Source organism: Puma concolor, chromosome A1 (assembly GCF_028749965.1).
Source record: "Puma concolor isolate L17-30 chromosome A1, mPumCon1.1.hap2, whole genome shotgun sequence".
Classification (NCBI taxonomy): Eukaryota; Metazoa; Chordata; class Mammalia; order Carnivora; family Felidae; genus Puma; species Puma concolor.
Window position 1 is genome coordinate 236,438,963 of NC_141667.1, and position 21,577 is coordinate 236,460,539.

At 38.4% G+C, this 21,577-nt stretch overlaps 1 protein-coding gene across 5 annotated transcripts in view; it reads left to right on the top strand.

Moving 5' to 3' along the window:
• LOC112860863 (phospholipid-transporting ATPase IB-like) overlaps nucleotides 1-21,577 on the top strand; it is a 216,029-nt gene that overhangs the window by 64,575 nt on the left and 129,877 nt on the right. For all 5 annotated transcript variants that reach the window (XM_086714937.1, XM_086714959.1, XM_086714965.1 and 2 more), the window contains 10 exons: nucleotides 3,245-3,372; nucleotides 4,384-4,461; nucleotides 9,991-10,079; nucleotides 10,338-10,379; nucleotides 11,167-11,242; nucleotides 12,509-12,614; nucleotides 13,214-13,296; nucleotides 14,507-14,556; nucleotides 16,848-16,917; nucleotides 20,314-20,398. In XM_086714937.1, the coding sequence (XP_086571063.1) occupies nucleotides 3,245-3,372; nucleotides 4,384-4,461; nucleotides 9,991-10,079; nucleotides 10,338-10,379; nucleotides 11,167-11,242; nucleotides 12,509-12,614; nucleotides 13,214-13,296; nucleotides 14,507-14,556; nucleotides 16,848-16,917; nucleotides 20,314-20,398 (807 nt within the window). The remainder of the gene's footprint in view (nucleotides 1-3,244; nucleotides 3,373-4,383; nucleotides 4,462-9,990; nucleotides 10,080-10,337; nucleotides 10,380-11,166; nucleotides 11,243-12,508; nucleotides 12,615-13,213; nucleotides 13,297-14,506; nucleotides 14,557-16,847; nucleotides 16,918-20,313; nucleotides 20,399-21,577) is intronic.

A 21,577-nucleotide genomic window follows, 5' to 3' on the forward strand; every position in this document is an offset into this window, starting at 1 on the left:
ATTTTTGGGACAGAGAGAGACAGAGCATGAACGGGGGAGGGGCAGAGAGAGAGGAAGACACAGAATTGGAAACAGGCTCCAGGCTCTGAGCCATCAGCCCAGAGCCCGACGCGGGGCTCGAACTCACGGACCGCGAGATCGTGACCTGGCTGAAGTCGGACGCTTAACCGACTGCGCCACCCAGGCGCCCCTTTACAAAATTTTTAATGCTTATTTATTTATTTTGTTTATTTTTTAACATTTATTTTTGAGAGACAGAAACACAGCATGAGCAGGGGAGGGGCAGAGAGAGAAGGAAACACAGATTCCAAAGCAGGCTCCAGGCTCTGAGCTGTCAGCACAAAGCCCAATGTGGGGCTCGAACCTACAAACTGTGAGATCATGACCTGAGCGAAAGTCGGATGCTTACCTGACTAAGCCACCCAGGCGCCCATAATGTATGTTTATTTTTGAGAGACAGGTCACGAGTCGGGGAAGGGCAGAGAGAGAGGGAGACACAGAATCCAAAGCAGGTTCCAGGCTGTGAGCTGTCAGCAGAGAGCCTGACGGGGGGCTCGAGCCCACGAACCGTGAGATCATGATCTGGGCCGAAGTCAGATGCTTCACTGACTGAGCCACCCAGATGCCCTTACATGTGATTACTTTCAATGCTACAACAGCAGAGTTGAGTAGTTGGAACTAGGACTGTATGTCTTGTAAAACCAAAATGATTTATCCTCTGGCTATTAGCATGGCACATCAGGACTTTTATATCTGGTCCTATCTCCATCATCTGATACTTAGTCTGTATTCACAGAAGACTGACTTTTGTTCTCTTTCGTGATCCACCAGTTGCTTCAGCATCTCTAGGCCTTTTGTCTACAGTTCCTTCTGCCTCAATGCACCTCTGGTCTCTTCGTGACGGGATACCTGTCTCTTCTCATTTCAGTCCAAGATGAGGCATTACCTTCTCCAGCAGGATTTCCTATATCTTATCTCCCTCTCTTAGTTAGGAGGCCTCTTTGGCTTCTATAATGATGTCCTTAATAGATATCATTCCATTTCCATGTTTTATAATCATTGTTTGCCCCATCCTTCCAGCTAGATTGTGAATTTTTGAGGACAGGAATCATTGTATCTTTAACTCCAAGAACAGTGCCTTTTCATAATAGGAACTCAGTAATTAATTTTTTAAGTAAAAGAAATAATTTTTATATTTAGAAGCAGAACTCTATTGTTTTCTAGCCCAGCCCCTTGTTTTATGAAAAAAAAAAGCACAGAGGAAGTTACTGGCTTATTTGGAATAAAAATCTGTTATTGGCTCTGGACTATATCACTCTGCCCAAGATATTCTAGTCTAAAAGAAGAGAAAGGTATTGGGTAATTAAACTATAACTGCATTTCCAGTAATTAATACATTTAACAAAGCACTAGAGATCTTTTCTCGACTTCTCTGTCCAAAAAAACGGTCCTAATAATATCTGCCTCTAGTATTCCTAAAAGACTGATTTATGACCATAAGGTAGCATAGTAAGTATAAAAGTGTAATCATGGGGCAAATAAGGGAAAGTTAGTAAACTCAAGGTGATAAGAATTTGAATTGATATGATAGTGAATTAAACTTGACCTTTAGGTTGATGGAATTTAGAAATCTAGATTTAACTACGATCGTTCTGAGTTACAGGTGTGTTCCCTTTTAGGAAAAATGAATATAAAATTTTAACTTAAAATTATTTAATTTTGTCTCTCAGTATACATATTTGTGCTTAATTAATCTGACAAATCAGTTTGTTTAGTTCTTTTCAGTTGTAACTCAACATATAAATTTAATACGTAAGATTGAGATGTAAGTTTTCATAAAGACCTATAGAAAGCAGTCTGTATTTATCTCCTGAATACCTTCTGTATATTTTTCAGTAAATTTCTGTGAAATTAGATTGAACTTTTTTTCTTTTCCTTTTGGCTTTACTTTCCTTCATTTCTTAAGTTTAAAAAATCATTAATTATCTCTTTGTCTTCAAGCCACATACTTCCACCTAAATAAATGTCCTCTTCACGCTCTTCCTTTCATCTCCATTTAACAAACTCCCTTCCTCAAAACTGGGCTCACCTTCTTCTGTGCACCCTCTTTCTGGGCCCTCCATTTTGTGTTGTTGCAACTCTTCGTGTTCAGCGCTATCATGGATTTCATTGTGTCGTAATTCCTGACACATCTTCCTTTCTCAAGCTGCATCCAAAGCTCCCTGGGAGCAGGGTCTGTCTCTTGCTAGATCTTGTATGTTGACGCTTGGCACAAGCCCTATTACAGTGTTGGTGCTTAACTGAGACTTAACTCCAGATGGCAAACAGACACATGAAAAGATGCTGTGTCACCCATCATCAGGGAAATACAAATCAAAGCCACACTTTGAGATACCACCTCACACCGGTCAGAGTGGCTAAAATGAACAATTCAGGAAATCATAGATACTGGCGAGGAACAGGAACCCTTTTGTACTGTCGGTGGGAATGCAAACTGGTGCAGCCGCTCTGGAAAACAGTGTGGAGGTTCCTCAAAAAATTAAAAATAGAACTATCCCTCCTAGCAATAGCCCTGCTAGGAATTGACCCAAGGGATACAGGAGTGCTGATGCAGAGGGGCACGTGTACCCCAATGTTTATAGCAGCACTTTCAACAATAGCCAAATTATGGAAAGACCCTAAATGTCCATCAACTGACAAATGGATAAAGAAGATGTGGTTTATATATACAATGGAATACTGCTTGGCAATGAGAAAGAATGAAATCCGGCCATTTGCAACAACATGGATGGAACTAGAGGGTATTATGCTAAGTGAAATAAGTCAGTCAGAGAAAGAAAGATACCATATGTTTCACTCATATGTGGATCTTGAGAAACTTAACAGAAGACCATGGGGGAGGAGAAGGGGGAAAAAAAGTTACAGAGAGAGAAAGAGGCAAACCATAAGAGACTCTTAAATACAGAGAACAATCTAAGGGTTGATGGGGGTGGGGGAGAGGGGAAAGTGGGTGATGGGCATTGAGGAGGGCATTTGTTGGGATGAGCACTGGGTGTTGTATGGAAGCCAATTTGACAATAAACTATATTAAAAAATAATAAAACTGCTTTATGTGTCCATTTAATTTTACCCTTAATAGTAATTTTCATGGAGAAATTTTCACAATTTTAAAACGTAATAATGCAAAGAAGAATAGAGGTATTGCCTGAAGCTGTGACATGATTCCTCTGATCTTCTTCCACAGATTACAGCTCCCACAGCTTAGGGTTTGACATATTGGTGTTCATCATCTTGTATCACAATCTCATCCCCATTAGCCTGCTGGTCACTCTGGAAATTGTGAAATATATTCAGGCCCTGTTTATAAACTGGGTGAGTATGAAAATCAGAAAGTTTAAAAACAAGTTCTCTCTTGACCTGTGGCTTTGGTTTTAAGAATCAGAGTGCCTGAGTTCCTACCGTGGTGCACGGGTGAGTTGCATTCCTGACAGGAGAGCCAAACATCAGGGTCAGCCTGACTCAGCAGTGCCTGGGCCTCTCTGTGTCACTCTTGAGGACACTGTTTCTTAATATGTTTTTTCCTAGCTGATAAGAAAGATTCAAGAGTAGTGACTTAGTAGCAACTGCAAAGAGATGGCCCATTAAAATTTAAGATGTTCTAGAACAGTAGAGTCCAGTAGACTTACAATAGATTTACGTATCTTGGCAAGAGTGACAGAAACAGCCATTCCAGAATGACTTCAAACTAAGGAAAAGATTTCTTAGGTGAAAACCATGCATTCACTTAAATTGATACTTAGTATCATGTGACTGAGCAAATTTTCTTCTTTGAATGTGCATTTGCAATTTTTAGTTATATTTAAAAAGATTTTTTTGTGGAAATAAATTTTTTTGCTAGATGTCCTACTAAAATGTTTCCCTGTATCAATGAATTACCATCACTTGAAGGGTAGTGTTATTTTTAACAACCACAAAATGAGACAGAGTGCTTTTAAGTGTATTCTCATTTAAAATTCACAGTGGCGCTGTGAGATCCGTGTTATCGCTCCCATTTTATAGATGTAGCTGCTGCAAAGCATACTCAGGATCTCAGACACTCTGTGGGAGCGTCGGAGGCGGAGCCGGGATTTGGAAGCCAAGTCTTCCAATACCAAATCAACGACACACTGATATTTGTTTCTATGTAGCATTGCCTGTCCTGAATCAGCTCTGCCAAGGCGTGTGAGAAACTAGCACCCAAGACTCTCTTAGTATTCTAGACTCCATTTTGAATTCTTTCTCATGTCAGCCATGTCAGAAGACCAGTGGCAGCCCAGTTGACCTGCAGACGTTTTGAGCCTAGTTCTGACTGCGTGGCTTGGCTGTTTTGCTCATTTCTTGCAGGATGAAGATATGCATTATGAAGGAAATAACGTCTATGCCATGGCCAGAACGTCCAATCTTAACGAAGAGCTTGGGCAGGTGAGGGCCCCTTCAGGGCCTGGGTATGTGACAAGAACTTTGAAGAAGGTGGATCTAGGGAGAGTGTGTGCAAAGTTAAAGTGCGAATTCAGCCATAAGCTGTAGTTGACATGATACCCATGTGGAGCTTCAAAAGTATAATTAGCTAAAAATACTGATAATGCATCATGGGTTGCAAGTCGAACGGACCTAATACAGGTTATTAATGTGCTTATGAAAGAGTAGAAGAGCTGGAGAGGCAGGTAGTGAAAGCGTCAGTTAGCTCTCAAGTTTTCAGTTAGCTTTCAGGGAGTCACAGGAACCTGGGCATCTGCCACTGGTGGCCATGCTCCTGCTTCCCTACGGCAGAGGACCCACAGGGAAGCATCTGGAGCCTGCTGCAAAATTTCATACCCATCTAACGCATGCATCTGCCCATAGCTGCCAATAGGGCAACGATGCAGCTTGTAATTCTTTACTGCAAGTTCCTTTCAGTGGTAGAATCTAAACTGGAATCCTGGGAGATAGGGACAAATGTACCCTCAGGTCATGAGCCCCTACAGTACAACAGAAAGGGGCAGGAATGATGCCAGGTTACCAATGGACAGTTGGTTGCCTTCTAAGTGACAGTGGCAGCTTTACAAGTATAAATTGTGTTTAAAAACTCCCACAATTATTTGTCAGTTATACCTCAGGACAGCTGGAAAAACTCAGCTAACTCCCACAGTCGTATGGTACCTGGAAGGATGGGACTTCCGATTGGTACTTTTTTGTAATTATTTTTGCTATTAATGTTTTTTTTAATAATATTATAAGTTCCCATCTTTCAATTAATTGGAAGCAATATGTAAATTATGATAAAAAGCAGACTTTCGGAGTTAAACTTCCCGGGAGTGAACCTTGGTCTCACTATTTACCAGCAGCGTCACCATGGGCTTCTTAGGTAACTTTGCTGGCCTGGATTCCTCATCTGTAATTCGGGCATGTTGATAGCAACTACTTCAGAAGGTTGTTTGGAGGACTGAATAAGATAATGTATTTGTAATACACTCAGCACAGTACCCAGTGTGAAGAAGGGATTTAATTAACCAGTATTTAGTTTATATGATTTCTAATTTATGGTCACATTGTATAGTATCATTTGAATAGTGAGTTCTCAGTAAATATTTATTTTAGAATATTTCTGGCTCTTGGAAATGCCTGACCTGAGAACACCATTAATAGCCTTTTTACCTTGGAAAACTAAAAATGAAGGAGGATGGAATAATCAGCTCTCTAGCAACTTTTCTGCTCGTGAAAATCTGATCATTTGCTAATCCTTTAGAACATATGTTTTCTGTTGACAGTTGGGAAAAAAATCAGTTTATCCCTCTTGCCTTGTCAGTCGACTCTAGCTACTTTAGAGTAGTAATTCAATATAATAAAACTGGCTTTGGAACTCAAGCTTTGAAAATTAATTATACTGGGACGCCTAGGTGGCTCAGTCGGTTAAGCATCTGACTTCGGCTCAGTTCATGATCTCACCGTTTGTGAGTTCAAGCCCTGCATCGGGCTCTGTGCTGACAGCTCAGAGCCTGGAGCCAGCTTCAGATTCTGTGTCTCCCTCTCTCCCTGCCCCTCCCCACCCCTCCCCCGCTCACACTCTGTCTCTCACAAGTAAATAAACATTAAAAAAATTAAAAAAAAAATTAATTACATTGTTTATATAGGTAATACATAAAGATAAGAGCAGAAATAAAACAAGACAATAAGTTTAATATTCAGAATATATAAAAACTAGTACAACTCAATAGCAGAGGACTTTAATAGACATTTTTCCAAAGAATGTATATAAACAAACAATAAGCACCGGAAATGATGCTCAACATCCCTGATCTTTAAGGAACTGCAGATCAAAACCATAATGAAATAGCACTTGGCAGCCACCAGGACACCTACTGTAAAACTTTCAAACCAGAGAACACGTGTTCATGTGGAAATGTAAGATGGTGCAGTCACTGTGGAAAACACTATGGAGAAACCTCAAAAAAGGAAATCTAGAATTACCATATGTTCCAGCAGTTCCACATCTGGGGATTTTCACAGAAGAATTGAAAGTAGGGACTCAAACAGCTATTATACACACACATGTTCTAAGCAGCACTATTCACAATAGGCAAATGGTGGAAACAACTCAAACGTCCAATAAATAATTGAACAAAATGTGGTCTGCACATACAGTGGAATATTATGCAGTCCTGAAAAATGAATGAAATCTGGAAACAGGCTACAGCATGGATAAATCTTGAAGATTATGCTAAGTGAAATATGCCAGACACAAAAGGACACAAATAGAACATGACTCAGCTTATATGAAGTACTTGGAATAGTCAGATTTATAGAGACAGAAAGTAGCATAGTGGTTGCTAGGGGCTGCAGGGAGGACAGAATGGGGAGTCATTGTATTGTTGAATTGGTAGGAGGTTTCAGTTTGGGATGAGAAAGACGTTCTGGAGGTGGATGGTGGTGACAGTTGCACCACTATGTCAATGTGTTCAATAAGAACACTTAAAAATGGTCAAAACGGTAAGTTTTATCCAAAAGCACTTTACCATGATAATAAAAAAATGGTTTAACATTGCCTCTTTTCCTTTCTTTATTGAGTATAATTGGCATCTATGATTATATTAGTTTCAGGTGTGCAACATAATGGTTTGGTATTTGTATATATTGCAAAACGATCATCATAAGAAGTCTAGTTAACGTCTGTCACTATACATAGTTACAGAGTTCTGGTGATGAGAACTTTTAAGATGTATCTTCCTGGCAGCTTCTGAACATGCAGTATATGGTAGTATTAACTACAATCACCGTGTTTTCCACGACATCCTGAGGATTCATTTACTTTCTAACTGGAAGTTTGTACCTTTTGACCCCTTTCACCCATTTTGCTCACTCCTTGCCTCTGACAACCACCAATCTGTTCTCTGTAGCGAGTTTAGTTATTTTTCTTGTTCAGATGCACAAGTAAGTGAATCCTGTGGCATTTGTCTTTCTTTGTCTGACTTACTTCACACAACATAATGCCCTCAGAGTCCTTTCATGTGCAAACAGCCAGATTTCCTTCTTTTTATGGCTCAATTGTGTGTGTGTATAATTATGTATTACTGTATTACATATACACTACATTTTCTTTGCTCCATTCATTCATTGACAGGTTGTTTTATCTTGGCTATTGTAGATAATGCTGCCATGAGCATAGGGGTATATCTATCTTTTTGACTTAGTGTTTTCATTTTCTTCAAATAAATACCCAGAAGTGAAATTGCTGGATCATATGGTAGTTCTGTTTTTAATTTTTTGATGAGCTTCCATGCTGTTTTCCATAGTGGTTGCCCCAATTTCCACTCCCACCTACAGTGCACAAGAGTCCCCTTTTCTCTACGTCCTTGCCAACACTTACTGTCTTTTGGTAATAACTGTTCTAACGGGTGTGAAGTGATATCTCATTATGGTTTTGATTTGCATTTCCCTGATGATTAGTGGTGCTGAACATCTTTTTATGGGTCTGTTGGCCATTTGTATGTCTTCTTTGGAAAAACATCTATTGAGATCCTCTCCTCATTTTTAAAATTGGATTATTATTTTGCTGTTGAGTTGCATGAGTTCTTTATATATTTTGGACATTAACCCCCTTCATCAAATATATTATTTGCAAATATTTTCTCCTATTCATTGTGTTACCTTTTCATTTTGCTGATGATTTCTTTTGCTGTGCAGAAGCTTTTTAATTTAATGTAGTCCCACTTATTTATTTTTGCTTTTGCTGCCTTGGTTCTTAGTGTCAAATCCAAAAAATCATCACCAAGACTGATGTCAAAGAGCATACTACCTATGTTTTCTTCTAGGAGTTTTATAGTTTTAGGTCTTGTGTCCAAGTATTTAGTCCATTTTGAGTTAATTTTGTACATGGTATAAGAAAGTGGTCCAGCTTCATTCTGTTGCATGTGGTTGTCAAGTTTATTGGTGAGATTGTCATTTATTTATTGAACACCATTTATTGAAGAGACTGTCCTTTCTCTATTGCACATTTTTGTCTCCTGTGTTGTAAATTAATTAACCATATGTTCATTGGTTATTGCTGAGCTCTTTTTTCCGTTCCATTGACCTACGTGTCTGTTTTTATGCAAATCCCATACTGTTTGGATTTCTATAACTTTGTAATAGAGTTTGAAATCAGGAAGCATGATACCTCCTTTGTTCTTTCTCAAGATTGCCTTGGTTATTTGGGGTTGTGGTTGCATACACATTTTAGGATTATTGTTCTAAATATGTGAAAAATGCCACTGGAATCTTGATAGGGATTACATTGAATCTGTAGTTGGTTTGGGTAGTATGGACATTTTAACAATGTTAATTTGTGGAATATCTTTCTATTTGTGTTTTCTTCAGTTTCTTTGATCACGGGTTTTTTGCCTCCTTGATTAGATTTATTCCTAGGTATTTTATTCTTTTTGATGCAATTGTAAATGGAATTGTTAATGTTTCTAACAGTCATTATTAATGTATAGAAATTCAACAGGTTTCTGTGTGTTGAATTTGTAACCTGCAGCTTTACTGAATCCATTCATTCTAAGGAGTTTTTGGTGTGGTCTTCTGCAAATAGTGACAGTTTTACTTTTTCCTTTTTAATTTAGGTGCCTTTTATTTTACTTGCCTAATTGTTCTGGCCAGGATTTCCAATGCTATGTCGAATAAAGTGGTGAGAGTGGGCACCCTTTCTTGTTTCTGATCTCAGAGGAAAAGCTTCCAGCTTCTCACCGTTGACCATTGGTGTTAACTTCAGGCTTGTCATATTGACCTTTATTATGTTGAAGTTTGTTCCCTTTAACCCCTACTTCATTGAGAGTTTTTATCATAAATGGATGTTGAATTTTGTCAAATGCTTTTTCTGCATCTCCTGAGATGGTTGTATTACTTTTATCCTTTATTTTATTGATGTGGTATATCACATTGATTGATTTTTTAAACTATTCTTGTATCACTGGAATAAATTCCACTTGATGATGTTGTGTAATCTTTTCAATGTACTGTTGAATTTGATTTGCTAATATTTTGTTGAGTACTTTTGCATCTATGCTCATCAGGGATATTGGCCTCTACATTTTTTCTATAATGTCTTTATCTGGTTTTGGGGTGTGTGTGTGTGTGTGTGTGTGTGTGTGTGGTGTGTGTGTGTGTGTGTGTGTCTATATCTTTCTATCTATATATACACTTAATGTTTTCTAGAGACCTTTGATGAGATTTCTTGTGGCAAGAAAAAGAACTTGGAGTTTTGATTTTCTTAGGTTGGATGGCCTGAAAATATTAACATAAAATTTCACCTGCAGTATAAAACAAAGAGAACCTCTGAAAGAAGTATAAATATTAAAGGCAGAATTTTTGTAGGCTGAACTTCTTTTTACTAAAAGTTCAAATATTTTGAGGCTTTAAAGAAAAGAACTTAAATTTGTCTTTGCTCTTAATTTTTATATTTATGTTGTTTATCATGTTTGTTTTTTCTTTATTTAGGTAAAATATTTATTTTCTGATAAAACAGGAACACTCACTTGCAATATTATGACATTGAAGAAGTGTACCATTGCAGGTATAATTTATGGGTAAGTGGCTTTTTTTTTTTTTTTTGCCATACTCTGTTGAAAATTCTCATTTTTTAAATAGATTAATAAGTCTTTATTTACTTCAAAACTTAAATGAATTTCTAATAACATAGCTATATCTGAATGAGACTGAAACGTAAATGAAAACTGGCAGTTGTTAAAAAATATGGTTTATATCAGCTTTTTTAAAGTGTTTTTTTAAGAATTCCTGAAGTTTTTTATATGTATAGCCTTATAACCTCCCTCGTTTTCCCTCAGAAATCTGTCAAACAGAAGTGATACCGTTTTGGACAACCTAAGGTAACTAGACAACATTCTTTCCTACTTTGCCCATGTTCCTTTTCCCCTGTAATGGGCTTTTTATCAGTACTGGAGTTCTGATATATGGTAACACAGCTATCCCTTGTCCAGATCTCCAAAGGCAGTTCCCAGAAATCTCCCCTGGATGGATCTTTCCCATGTGATATTCAAAGAACCCAGAATCCAGACTTTGATTTATTGATTTTATGGTCACTCTGTCTTAAACTCTGTATGATTACATGGTTTTCAACACAGGTTTAGGCATTTTCTAATGCCATTTTGCAACTTGAGGGCTGAGAGGATGTATAATTTGACAGAACCTTAAATATTTACTATACAGCTCACCCTTGAACAACACAGGGGTTAGGGGTGCTGACCCTCTCCAGGCAGTTGAAAATCCGTGTATAGCTTTTAACTCCCCAATTAACTACTCAGAGACTATTGTTGGACCAGAAGCCTTACCGATAATGTAAACGATTGATTACCACAGATTTTGTACATGTATTATAGATTGTACTCTTACAGTAAAGCTAGAGAAAAGGAAGTGTTACTAAGAAAATTACAAGGAAGACAAAATACATTTACCATATTGTACAAGAAAAATCTGTGTGTCAGTGGACCCGCACAGTCCATGTTGTTCAAGCGTCAGCTGTAGTTGTGTAGACTTCATAGTGTAACTTCCTGAAATCAGAAGATGGGGCTGCGTGTTCACTTTAGGTCCATTTGATCCCTGACTGGCTCTGTCAGGAACTTTTAATTACAGTAAATCTTCTCTGTTCTTCCTCAGTGCATCACCGTCTGCCATCACAGAATCCGGTGGATTTAATGACCCAACATTGTTGCAGAACTTTGAGAATGGCCACGTAAGTCTGCTGTTTTCACTCCATGTCACACGGTAATGCTACATAACTTTAAAACATATATGTGGTTTATTAAAAGGTATAATTTTCTGAGCCAGGAAAGAGAGGGTCTTGAAATTTTTTTGATATTAATATAGTGAACAGTGGATTCCATACTGATGTTATGAGGGGAGTGCCAAACTAACTGGTGTGAATGAATCCAAACATCACTCAAGAACATTTTACTGTGTAGCAATCTGTGTAAGAAAATCTCTGAATGCTTTTAAGCGCTTTGGTTCTATTGTATTTTACCAATAACTTCACTTACCGATTTCAAAATACTGATCTACTTGATTTGAAATCTTGGTCTTCTCAAAAATAAAAGTGGTCTTTTATTTTTATTTATTTTTATTTTTAAGTGTATTTATTTTTGAAAGAGGGAGAGAGAGAGAGCACAAGCAGAGTCAGAGAGAGAGGGAAGGAGAGAATCACAAGCAGGCTCTGCACTGTCAGCATGGAGCCCCATGTGGGGCTTGAACTCACAAATCGTGAGATCATGACCTGAGAGGAAATCAAGAGTTGGACACTTGACTGACTGAGCCACCCAGGCGCCCCACCCATCAAAACTAAAAGTGATCTTAAAAACATAAATCTTTACGTGTTCTTCCTTTGCTTCAAAACCTTCAGAGGACTGGCACGCCACTTAAGATAAAATCCTAGCTCGTCACCGTGGCTTTCTCTCCCACCTGATTCTGTGTCATTATTCCCCTTGCTCAAGACGCTGGAGTCACACAAACTTGAAGCTCGCAAACCTATGAATCTGTCTCCTGCCTCGGAGCCTCTGAAAGTGCTGTCCATCCCCTTTGTCTAGCCTGTGCCACGGTCACATGTCACAGTCACACAGCTACTAACTTTTCCATTTAGGTCTTAGTTTAGATATTATGTCCTCCAATTCTTCCCCCCAGATCACCTACCTAAAACATGCCCCTCCTTGCTCTGTGACGACCCCTACTTGTTTCCTCCGGCTTTGAGAAAACCTGTTTCCCTGGGGAGGAGAGAAGCTCCAAGAGGGTAGGGTCATCTTGTTCCCTGAGGTCTCCCCGGCCCTGCACTGTCTGCCTTGGTAGCCACTGTGCAAACACGTTCCGAGTGCCTGATGCGGTCTGCAGTCAGCGCTTGGCTCTCTGTCCCTGAGGTGAAAACCGCAGTTGTTGCTACCTGCAGACTGTATCTAACTCTTGTGCCACTGGTGTTGGAAGAGACTCACTGGCTCTGTGCCTTTTTTTGTAGCCCACGAGAGATTACATAAAGGAGTTTCTCACCCTGTTATGTGTGTGTCACACTGTTGTTCCTGAGAGAGACGGAGGTAATACAACCTACCAGGCTTCCTCCCCAGGTAGGTGTCTGTCGCGTGCTCCTGGAGCACCCGGTAGGCGAGGAACCCCGAGAAGAGGTGGTGCCGTCACTGATCCCGACTGCCCCCGCGTCGCTCCTTCTCAGGCGTTCTTATGGATCGGGGCTATGGATGGTACTGTGCGGTTCTGAGCCACGCTGCAGCGCTGGGGATGCTGCTCCCCACACCCCCAAAGACTGCCCTAAGGACGTTGGTGGAGACGGCTCTTTGAGCTAGGGCTCGGTGGAACATTTAGTCATAATCAGTAACAAGGCAGGAGTAAGGTTGAGGCACTGCGGCATTTTGTGGCGATTCTGTCAATGGCTTGTCGAACAAAAACCGTAATGAGTACTAAGAAAGGAATTTAGGCCGGTAAATAGATCTCAGCTTCACTGAAAGGGGTCTATGTAAGCAGATTTCCTCTTTCATGGACGCTATCTGGTAGTTAGATAAGTGCATTTGGAGCCACACACACACACAAAAAAGCCAAGTTAAAAAAATGTCATGGTATTTTAGCGCTGGAGAATAGAAATCTGTATCAAATTAAATTCAGTGTTAATATCTTCATTCAGTCTCCATTAATACCGACTTTTTGTTGGTAGATGAAGCAGCTTTAGTGAAAGGAATGAAGAAACTTGGCTTTGTTTTCACTACAAGAACGCCATCCTCTGTCACCATAAATGCTGTGAGTAGCATCTTACATTCTCATGATTCACGTGCCCCTTCCAGAGAGACGCAGTAGAGTGGTTGAGTCTGGGAGCTCTGGGATCACAGTGCCTGGGATGCCCACCTGGACCCACACCTTCCCAGCCATTTGTCTCAAGTGTGTTCCTTCTGTGTCTACCCCAGTTTCCCTATGGTGCGTGTCACAGGGTTCTTGTGAGGACTAAATGAGTTAATGTATGAAAAGTAACCGGAATTAGTGAGAAAGCACAGAGAAAGTGAACTATTCCAAAGAGTCAGAATCATCAGATCTTCAAGAAATACACGACTTTTTTTCTATGAAAAATTGAAATGTTTCCAACTATTTTTTTGTGAGTTGTTATTATGTTGATTTGTTCATTTTATTTGATTCATATATATAATATATATATTATTTATAAATATATATATAACATATATATTTATGTACTATATATATATATATATTTTGTCTCGATGACCACTTACCACAAGCCTTTAATATCATGGGGAAGGACTGATGCAATGCAAGCATGATGCTCAACTCACTAATTTTTTTTCTAGTAATAATGCAGTGGTTAGGGATATTTACTAGACATTCAGCCCTTGGCAGAATGGACTGAATGATTCATCCTTATACCCAGAGTACATGCCACATGGACCACTCTCTAATTATTTGAAATTCTGCACTGCCTTCTTGGTGAACTGATCATGGCTACAGGAAGTCAAGAAGCTGTAATTGGAAAAATTTAGAAAAGAATTCAGATTTTACTGATATAAAATTTTATAGCATTCCATCTCTTTCCATGCTTATGTTTTCAAATTATCTAAGGATTAAGGATTTCATTTGAACTGCGTGACTTTATGACGGGACTTACTTGTTTTTCCATTTCTGTCTGTTGATGGTCTCCACGTCCCCTTACAACATGAGAGTGTTTATAAACTGTTTCTTGTGGTGCTGACTTTATACTGAAAAGAGGTGTTTCAGCCTTAAATCTGCACTCTGAGGAGCATTTTTCTTATTCCCCAGTTTGCAAACAATGTTCTTGCCAGAAGAGGGCGCCATCATTTCATTAAGTTTGTAAGGAAATTTCTGTTTTGAAAAAGATGTGTAGTTGTCCGGTAAAACTTGTTTCCGACTGGGAGAGTGAGTGGTTTTGCAAGATGAGTACTGTTTTCCTCAGGTAAGAATATGTTGTCTTACCTTCCTATAGATGGGAGAAAACTTCACATTTGAAATTCTTAACATCCTGGAGTTTTCTAGGTAAGCTGCCTTTTCATTTTGTTCATGTATTCTCCAGGGCTCTTTCCGTGACTCTTCAGTTAGGATTTGGAAATGTAAATCAAAGCTTTAATGCAGAATCATGCTGGTCAGCTTCCATCGAGCCTTAAATCTGAGCCTGGTGCTCACTTCTTTAGGCCTCATTAGGCCAAATCCCCTTTTGTAGCTGAGACGGGTTCCCACACCTCGCCTTCTCAGCTCTCGTCAGAGTCACACTTGAGATTTCACATCCGGGTTATTACTTATTGACTGTGTCGCCAGCTAGACTTGGGATCCCAGGAACGCATGAGTCACCTTCTGTGGAATGTGGTATTCAGTAAGTGCTCAATAAACACTTGATGAATAGATGAATATTGGACATTATTTTTACAAATAAACCCAAAATGATTTCTTTAAACATAGATAGTGAAGTAACTCCTTTTTTTACCCCCAAAGGAGGCAATGTGCATCCACATTGTCTTCTCTTCTCTTGGATTTCAGAGGGCCTTCTGGTCCAGCTACTGTGGCCTGGTCCCCATAGCCTATTGTGAGGACATTGGTGATGATTTTATTTTCATTGCACTGTTTTAAAGACTCACAGAGTCTCAGTCTCTTAGACCATCTGAGCATTTCTAATGTGGACTTTGAAAAATTAGAAAGAGAAATGCTAGAAAATTAGGAAAGGAATAATTCGTTCTTCCCAAAGCCAGGTGATTTTAAAAATCTTTTTAAAAATATAATTTATTGTCAAATTGGCTTCCATACAACACCCAGTACTCATTCCAACAGGTGCCCTCCTCAATGCCCATCCCCCATTTTCCCCTTCCCCCCATCCCCCCTCAGTTTGTTCTCTGTATTTAAGAGTCTCTCGTGGTTTGCCTCCCTCCCTCTCTGTGTGTAACTATTTCTCCCCCTTCCTTTCCCCCATGGACTTCTGTTAAGTTTCTCAAGATCCACATATGAGTAAGACTTACTGGCCAATGACATACTTTAAAAAAAGCTTTGAACCTCAGAAAAGTTGTTGTTACCAACTTGTCTCTTGAGGACAGCTTCTTCTAAAAACCGTATTACAAGAAAACGTATCTCAGTGTTGATTGTAGCTCTCCTTTCACTTCATATCTGACTGTCACTGCTACTAGAGCACTCGTTTCCTGCCCTTAAAGTACGAGCTCCTAGCTGGGTGACACTGGAATGACTCAATTGCCTTTAGTGGCATTCTGACAGCTAGGCAGTTAAAGCAATTGCTGGCCCCTGTCCCTATTGAGATGCTTCCCAGCTCAAGTGTTCAGGTGTGGGGCTACTCCCTGGGACCCTCCCCCCTTGGACTGTGCAACACACAGCATTGTAGGATATGATGAATATCTGAGAAGGTGCTGATTTGCAGGTAGTTTGTTTGAGTCTCTTGAAAAGTTGCTGTAAGCCATGGAGAGCCATCCAAGGTTAAGGTTAGGGAATGACAAGATGAGGAAAAAGGAAAAAAAAAAAAAAAAGATTTTGGCCAGTTTACTTTGGCAGGGTGTGGGATAAGGAGGAGAGGGGAGATCTTCAAGCCTATTTGGGCTGCTAACTCAGGAATGAAAGCAATGACTTTAAGTTCTGTCTATAATCATAAAAAAACAAACAGGAAAACAATCCAGAGGACTTTGAGACAGAACTATACAGAAAAATAACTGGCATCTCTCAAGCCAGCAGTTGAACATCTCTGTGCAGCAGAGTGGGGACAGGAGGATCTACTTGACAGAGATGTTGTGAGGCCTGAAAAATACACAACCAGGGAAGCTTTCCTCTTTCCTCATCAGTTCGTAAGTGATTATATTATATATGCTATATGTATATATAATTTATGTCTTATATGTGTAATGCGTGATAAGTGTATGTTACGTTACATATGTATTACATAATACATAATAGTAATAATATAAAACACAATATATGTTATACATATCACGCTATGTAATTAACATGTAAAATATATATATGTATATATATATATGTATATATATTTGTGCTAATAAGTTTCCATGGAAGAAAATGATAGTAACTGAGAAACAGTAGTAGTAGAAGGTGGAGATTTAGATTAGAATCTCAGTTTAAAGAAACAGGTAAAGAAAAAAGAAATGGAGGCTGGCAAGAAACATGTTGGCCTTTTCACTAATGGTCAGCTGAGGACTCTGAGAATTCTTTTAACTTGGATTTTGTGTGTGTGTGTGTGTGTGTGTGTGTGTGTGTGTGTGTGTGTTAGTACCATGTACTGAGGAACATGGAAACCAATAATGCATTTCATATTGTCTTAGTAATAGAAAAAGGATGTCTGTAATTGTCCGAACTCCTACAGGAAAGCTCCGGCTGTACTGCAAAGGGGCTGTAAGTATCATGATTCATCATTCGTATTAACGCCTTCCCTCTGTTTCAACAACTTGCAGGAAGCCTTTTACAACTTTGCAATTATTTTTCAATGTTACTTTGAATCTGCTGTTACCATTGGTCGTTGCCAGCATCAGCCAAGGCTGAAAAGTCCTTTCTAGGTAGCCCCAAAGCTTCCCCAAGACTCAAGTCATTGAAATTTATGGTGATCCACACCAGAATGTTTATTAAGCTTTAATGTCAGTGAAAAATTTGTTGTCACTCAATTGGTCTGTTGAGAACTAATGAGTAGATTGTTGATGCTAAGAGTTTAGAGCAGGAATTTTGATCCCCATTTTAAGCCCAAAGTGCTTGGATTTGGTGAATCTCAGGAAATGGCTTTGCCTCTGTAAATCTTTTTTTTTTTAAGCACGTATATATTTGTTCACAGCCATATGTACTTAAAAGAAAAACAGCTTACAGGGCGCCTGGGTGGCTCAGTTGGTTGAGCGTCTGACTTTGGCTCAGGTCATGATCTCACGGTCCGTGAGTTTGAGCCCCGCGTCGGGCTCTGTGCGGACAGCTTGGAGCCTGGAGCTGCTTCCGATTCTGTGTCTCCCTCTCTCTCTCTGCCCCTTCCCTGCTCATGCTCTGTCTCTCTCTCTGTCTCAAAAATAAACAAAACATTAAAAAATTTTTTAAAAAAAAGAAAGAAAAACAGCTTTATTGAGGTAAAATAAACTGCACATTATTTAAAGTGTATAATTTGATACGTTTTGATACCAGTCTGCTTTCTGTCAACTACAGATTCGTTTGCATTTATTAAATTTTATATAAAGTCATATAGGATATATGTAAGTCATATAGGATGACTTATTGTGTAGCTTCTTTAACTCATAATTATTCCATTTTTACTTACTTATTTTCTTCCAAGATTTTGTTTAAATTCTAGTTAGTTAACATAGAATGTAGTATTGGTTTTAGGAGTAGAATTTAGTGACTCATCACTTACATACAACACCCAGTGCTCATCCCAACAGGTGCCCTCCTTAATGCCCCTCCCCCATTTAGCCCATCCCCCACCCACCTCCCTCCATCAACCCTCACTTTGTTCTCTGTTGTTAAGAGTCTCTTGTGGTTTGTTTCCCGCTCTTCTCTTTTCCCCTTCCTTCCCATATGTTCATCTGTTTCGTCTCTTAAATTCCACATATGAGTGAAATCATATGGTGGGCTAGCTAGTTATTGGTTTTGATATTCCTGAAGAAAGTGCTTCCAGATTTGATTTTTCTTCAATGTTTCTCTGTTTCCTATTTCATTAACTTCTACTCTTTATTATTCCTATTATTTTGCCTACTTGTGGCTTCATTTGCTCCTCTTTTTCTAGTTTCTTTATTTTTTATTTTAAAGACAGAGAGTGTGAGCAAGGGAAAGATGCAGAGGGAGAGAGAGAGAGAGGAAAAGAGAGAGAGAGAGAGAGAGAGAGAGAGAGAGAGAGAGAATCTTAAGCAGGCTCCACGCTTAGTGCAGAGCCCAATGTGGGGCTCAATTCCACCACCCTGGGGTCATGACCTGAGCCAACATCAAGAGCTGGATACTCAACTGACTGAGCCACCCAAACACCTCAGTCTTTTTATAGTTTCTTAAGGCAGAACTTGATTTGAGAACTTTCTTTCTTTTTTAATACAAATGTTTAGTCCTATACATTTCCTAATTATTGCTTTAGCAGAATGTCACAAATTTTGATGTGCTGCATTTTCATTTTCATTCATTCAAAATATTCTAAGTTTTGTTTTGATGTCTTCTTTGACTCATGGGTTCTTTTTAAGTATGTGTTTTTAAATATTTGTGCATTTGCTAGAGCTATTCTTTTAATTGATTTATAACATAATTCTGTTTTAGTAGAGAACATACTTTATATAACTTGAATCCTTTATTTTATTGGAACTTGTTTTATGGTTCATATTATGACCTATCAAATGTTAAATGTTTTGTAGGCACATAAAAAGTCTGAGTATTCTGTTGTTGTGGGATAAAGTAGTTTATAACTATTAGTTAAGTTGGTTGATACTGTCATCCAAATCTTTTATATCCTTGATGACTCTGTCTGCTTGTTCTATCAGTGATTGAAAGGGGGATATTAAAATCCCCAAATATCATTGTGTCTGAATGGTGATTTTTCATCTTCAAGTTCTTTTAGCTTTTCCTTCATTGCATTTGCTTCTATTAGTTTAAGCTTCATTTTGAAGCTATGTCATTAGGTGTATAAACATTCAGGATTGCCAATTCCTCTTGGTGAAATTGACCCTTTTGTCAGTGCAAAATGATTTTCCTTATCCCTGGCAATTTTCTTCACTCTGAATTCTCTATTGTCTGGTTAGAACATAGCCATCGCAGGCTTCTTTTGATTAGTGTTGCTATGGTATATTTTTTTCTTTCTTTTTAGCCCATTTGTGTCTTCATACTTAAAGTACGATTCTTCTAGGAAGCATGTAGTTGGTTGTTTTTTGTTTTGTTTTGTTTTGTTTTTTATCTTTAATCCATCCTGGAATTCTCTTCCTTTTAACTGGATATTAAACCATTTACATATGCTTACTGATACAGCTAGGTTTAAACACATAATTTTGCCATTTATTTTCTATTTGTTCCAGTTCTTTTTTCATTTATGACAAGAATTACTTCAGTATTTTTTTATTCCTATATCTCTCCTTTTTAAAATTTGATTAGTTGTTTTAGGTCTTAGAGTGGGCATCTTTATTACATTCTGTCTTGGAGTGATTATATACCTTACAATTCTGTACTTCCATCTGTTTCCACCCAATCTTTGTGCTCTTGTCAGACATTTTAATTTTATAAATGTTATAAACTTCACAGTGTATTGTTATTAATTTTGCTCAAGCAATTATCCTTGTTAAAATAAATAAGAAAAATACTGTGTGTGACACACACTCATGTCATTATCATTTTCAGTGCTCTTCAGACTCATGTTTCTATTTGCTATAATCTCCTCTCTGACAGATTCCCTTTACCATATCTTATAGCATGCATCTGTTGGCAATAAGTTTTTTCAGCCTGTTTATGTCTGAAAAATATTTTTATTTCATCTTTATTTTCTCTCACCTTCATTTTGAAATAAATTTTTGCAGAATATAGGATTCCAGGTTGACAATTTTTTTCTTTCAGTTCTGTAAAGATCGTGCTTTACTGGCTTATCACTTGCATTGTCTCAGTGAAAAGTCTGTTATCTCTGTTCCTCTGTATGTAATGTATCCTCTTTGGAATTGTGTCTTCCCTGGGACTGCTTGAGTTCCTCACATCTATTGTATATGACAATAAAATTGTAATGCAGTATTTAGAATTTGGACTGTCAGGCTTAGATAAGATGTTAGTCACAGGAACTTTTTTTTTTTTTTTTAATAGGATACAGTGATTTATGAGAGACTTTCAGATGACTCTCTCTTTGTGAAGGAGACATTAACCCATCTGGAATATTTTGCCAAAGAAGGTAAGTGAAAATTGTTTAGAATGATGTTTCCTTTTGAAATGCTCTTCTTAAATATTGAAATTATAAAATGAATGTATGTCATTGATGCTTGGCTGGCAAGGGGAGCTCATTCATATATGTGACTTTGTAATGCCTTCTGTTTGCTTAAAAGTAAATGGTTCTTCAAATAAACTCTGTTGAGACATTATTTTTCCTTCTTCCTCTCTCCATGTGTTTTAGGCTCATGAGCAAACACTAAAAAGTATTTTTCTACTGTGATGTTCTTCCTTTATTCCAAAAGCATTGTCTACAAAGACATCTATTATCTGCTTCTATTTGTTGTACTAGGAACTTGGCCCATAGTAGAGAAAAAGTTACCTATTTTGTGCATATAACTCAGAAAGCAGACACAGTCAATGTTTTCCTGCCATTCTCTTATTATCCTTCTGATTTTGACTTATCACCCATCTCTTAAGAAATAAAATTTCAGGGGGCGCCTGGGTGGCTCAGTTGGCTGAGTGTCTGACTTTGGTTTAGGTCGCGATCTCACAGCTTGTGAGTTCGAGCTCCTCAGGCTCTGTGCTGACAGCTTCAAGCCCAGAGCCTGCTTCGAGTTCTGTGGCTCCCTCTCTCTCTGCCCCTCCCTGCTGCTCACGCTTCGTCTCTTTCTCGCTCTCTCAAAAATAAACAGACACTTAAAACTTTTTTTAATTAAAAAGAAAATTTCATGAGTGAGTTTTGAATAAGAACAACACTAACTAAAAAGTTGATAGAAGTTTTGAAAAAGCAAGGTATCGTATCATGTAAGAGTAAAGCTAATAATACCTGGAAGCTGTATCCCCCTTTATCATTTTAGTTTATAAGCGTCTCCTTCCCACAGCCGTGTGTTTTGCCTAGAAGTGTTGGTATTTTGCAAGGTTGCACTTTGGGCCTTTTACTGCCATCTTAAAATAGATGTGAGCTGTAGGCAGGTTACAACAGGTAGAAGCATATAGGAACTGTATTGTAATGGAGCTCAAATCAATATAACAAGTTCTTTAGCTTATCTGTAATGAGTTCATTTCTAGGGGATCCCCAACTATTTGAATGCTTTTCAGGGGTTAGCCTAAAATATTAGAGTAAAAAATGATTTCTAATTTGTTTCCCAGTAAGTCTTTACAAAATGGGATTCAAATTCATATTCTGTTATTTTAACAATTG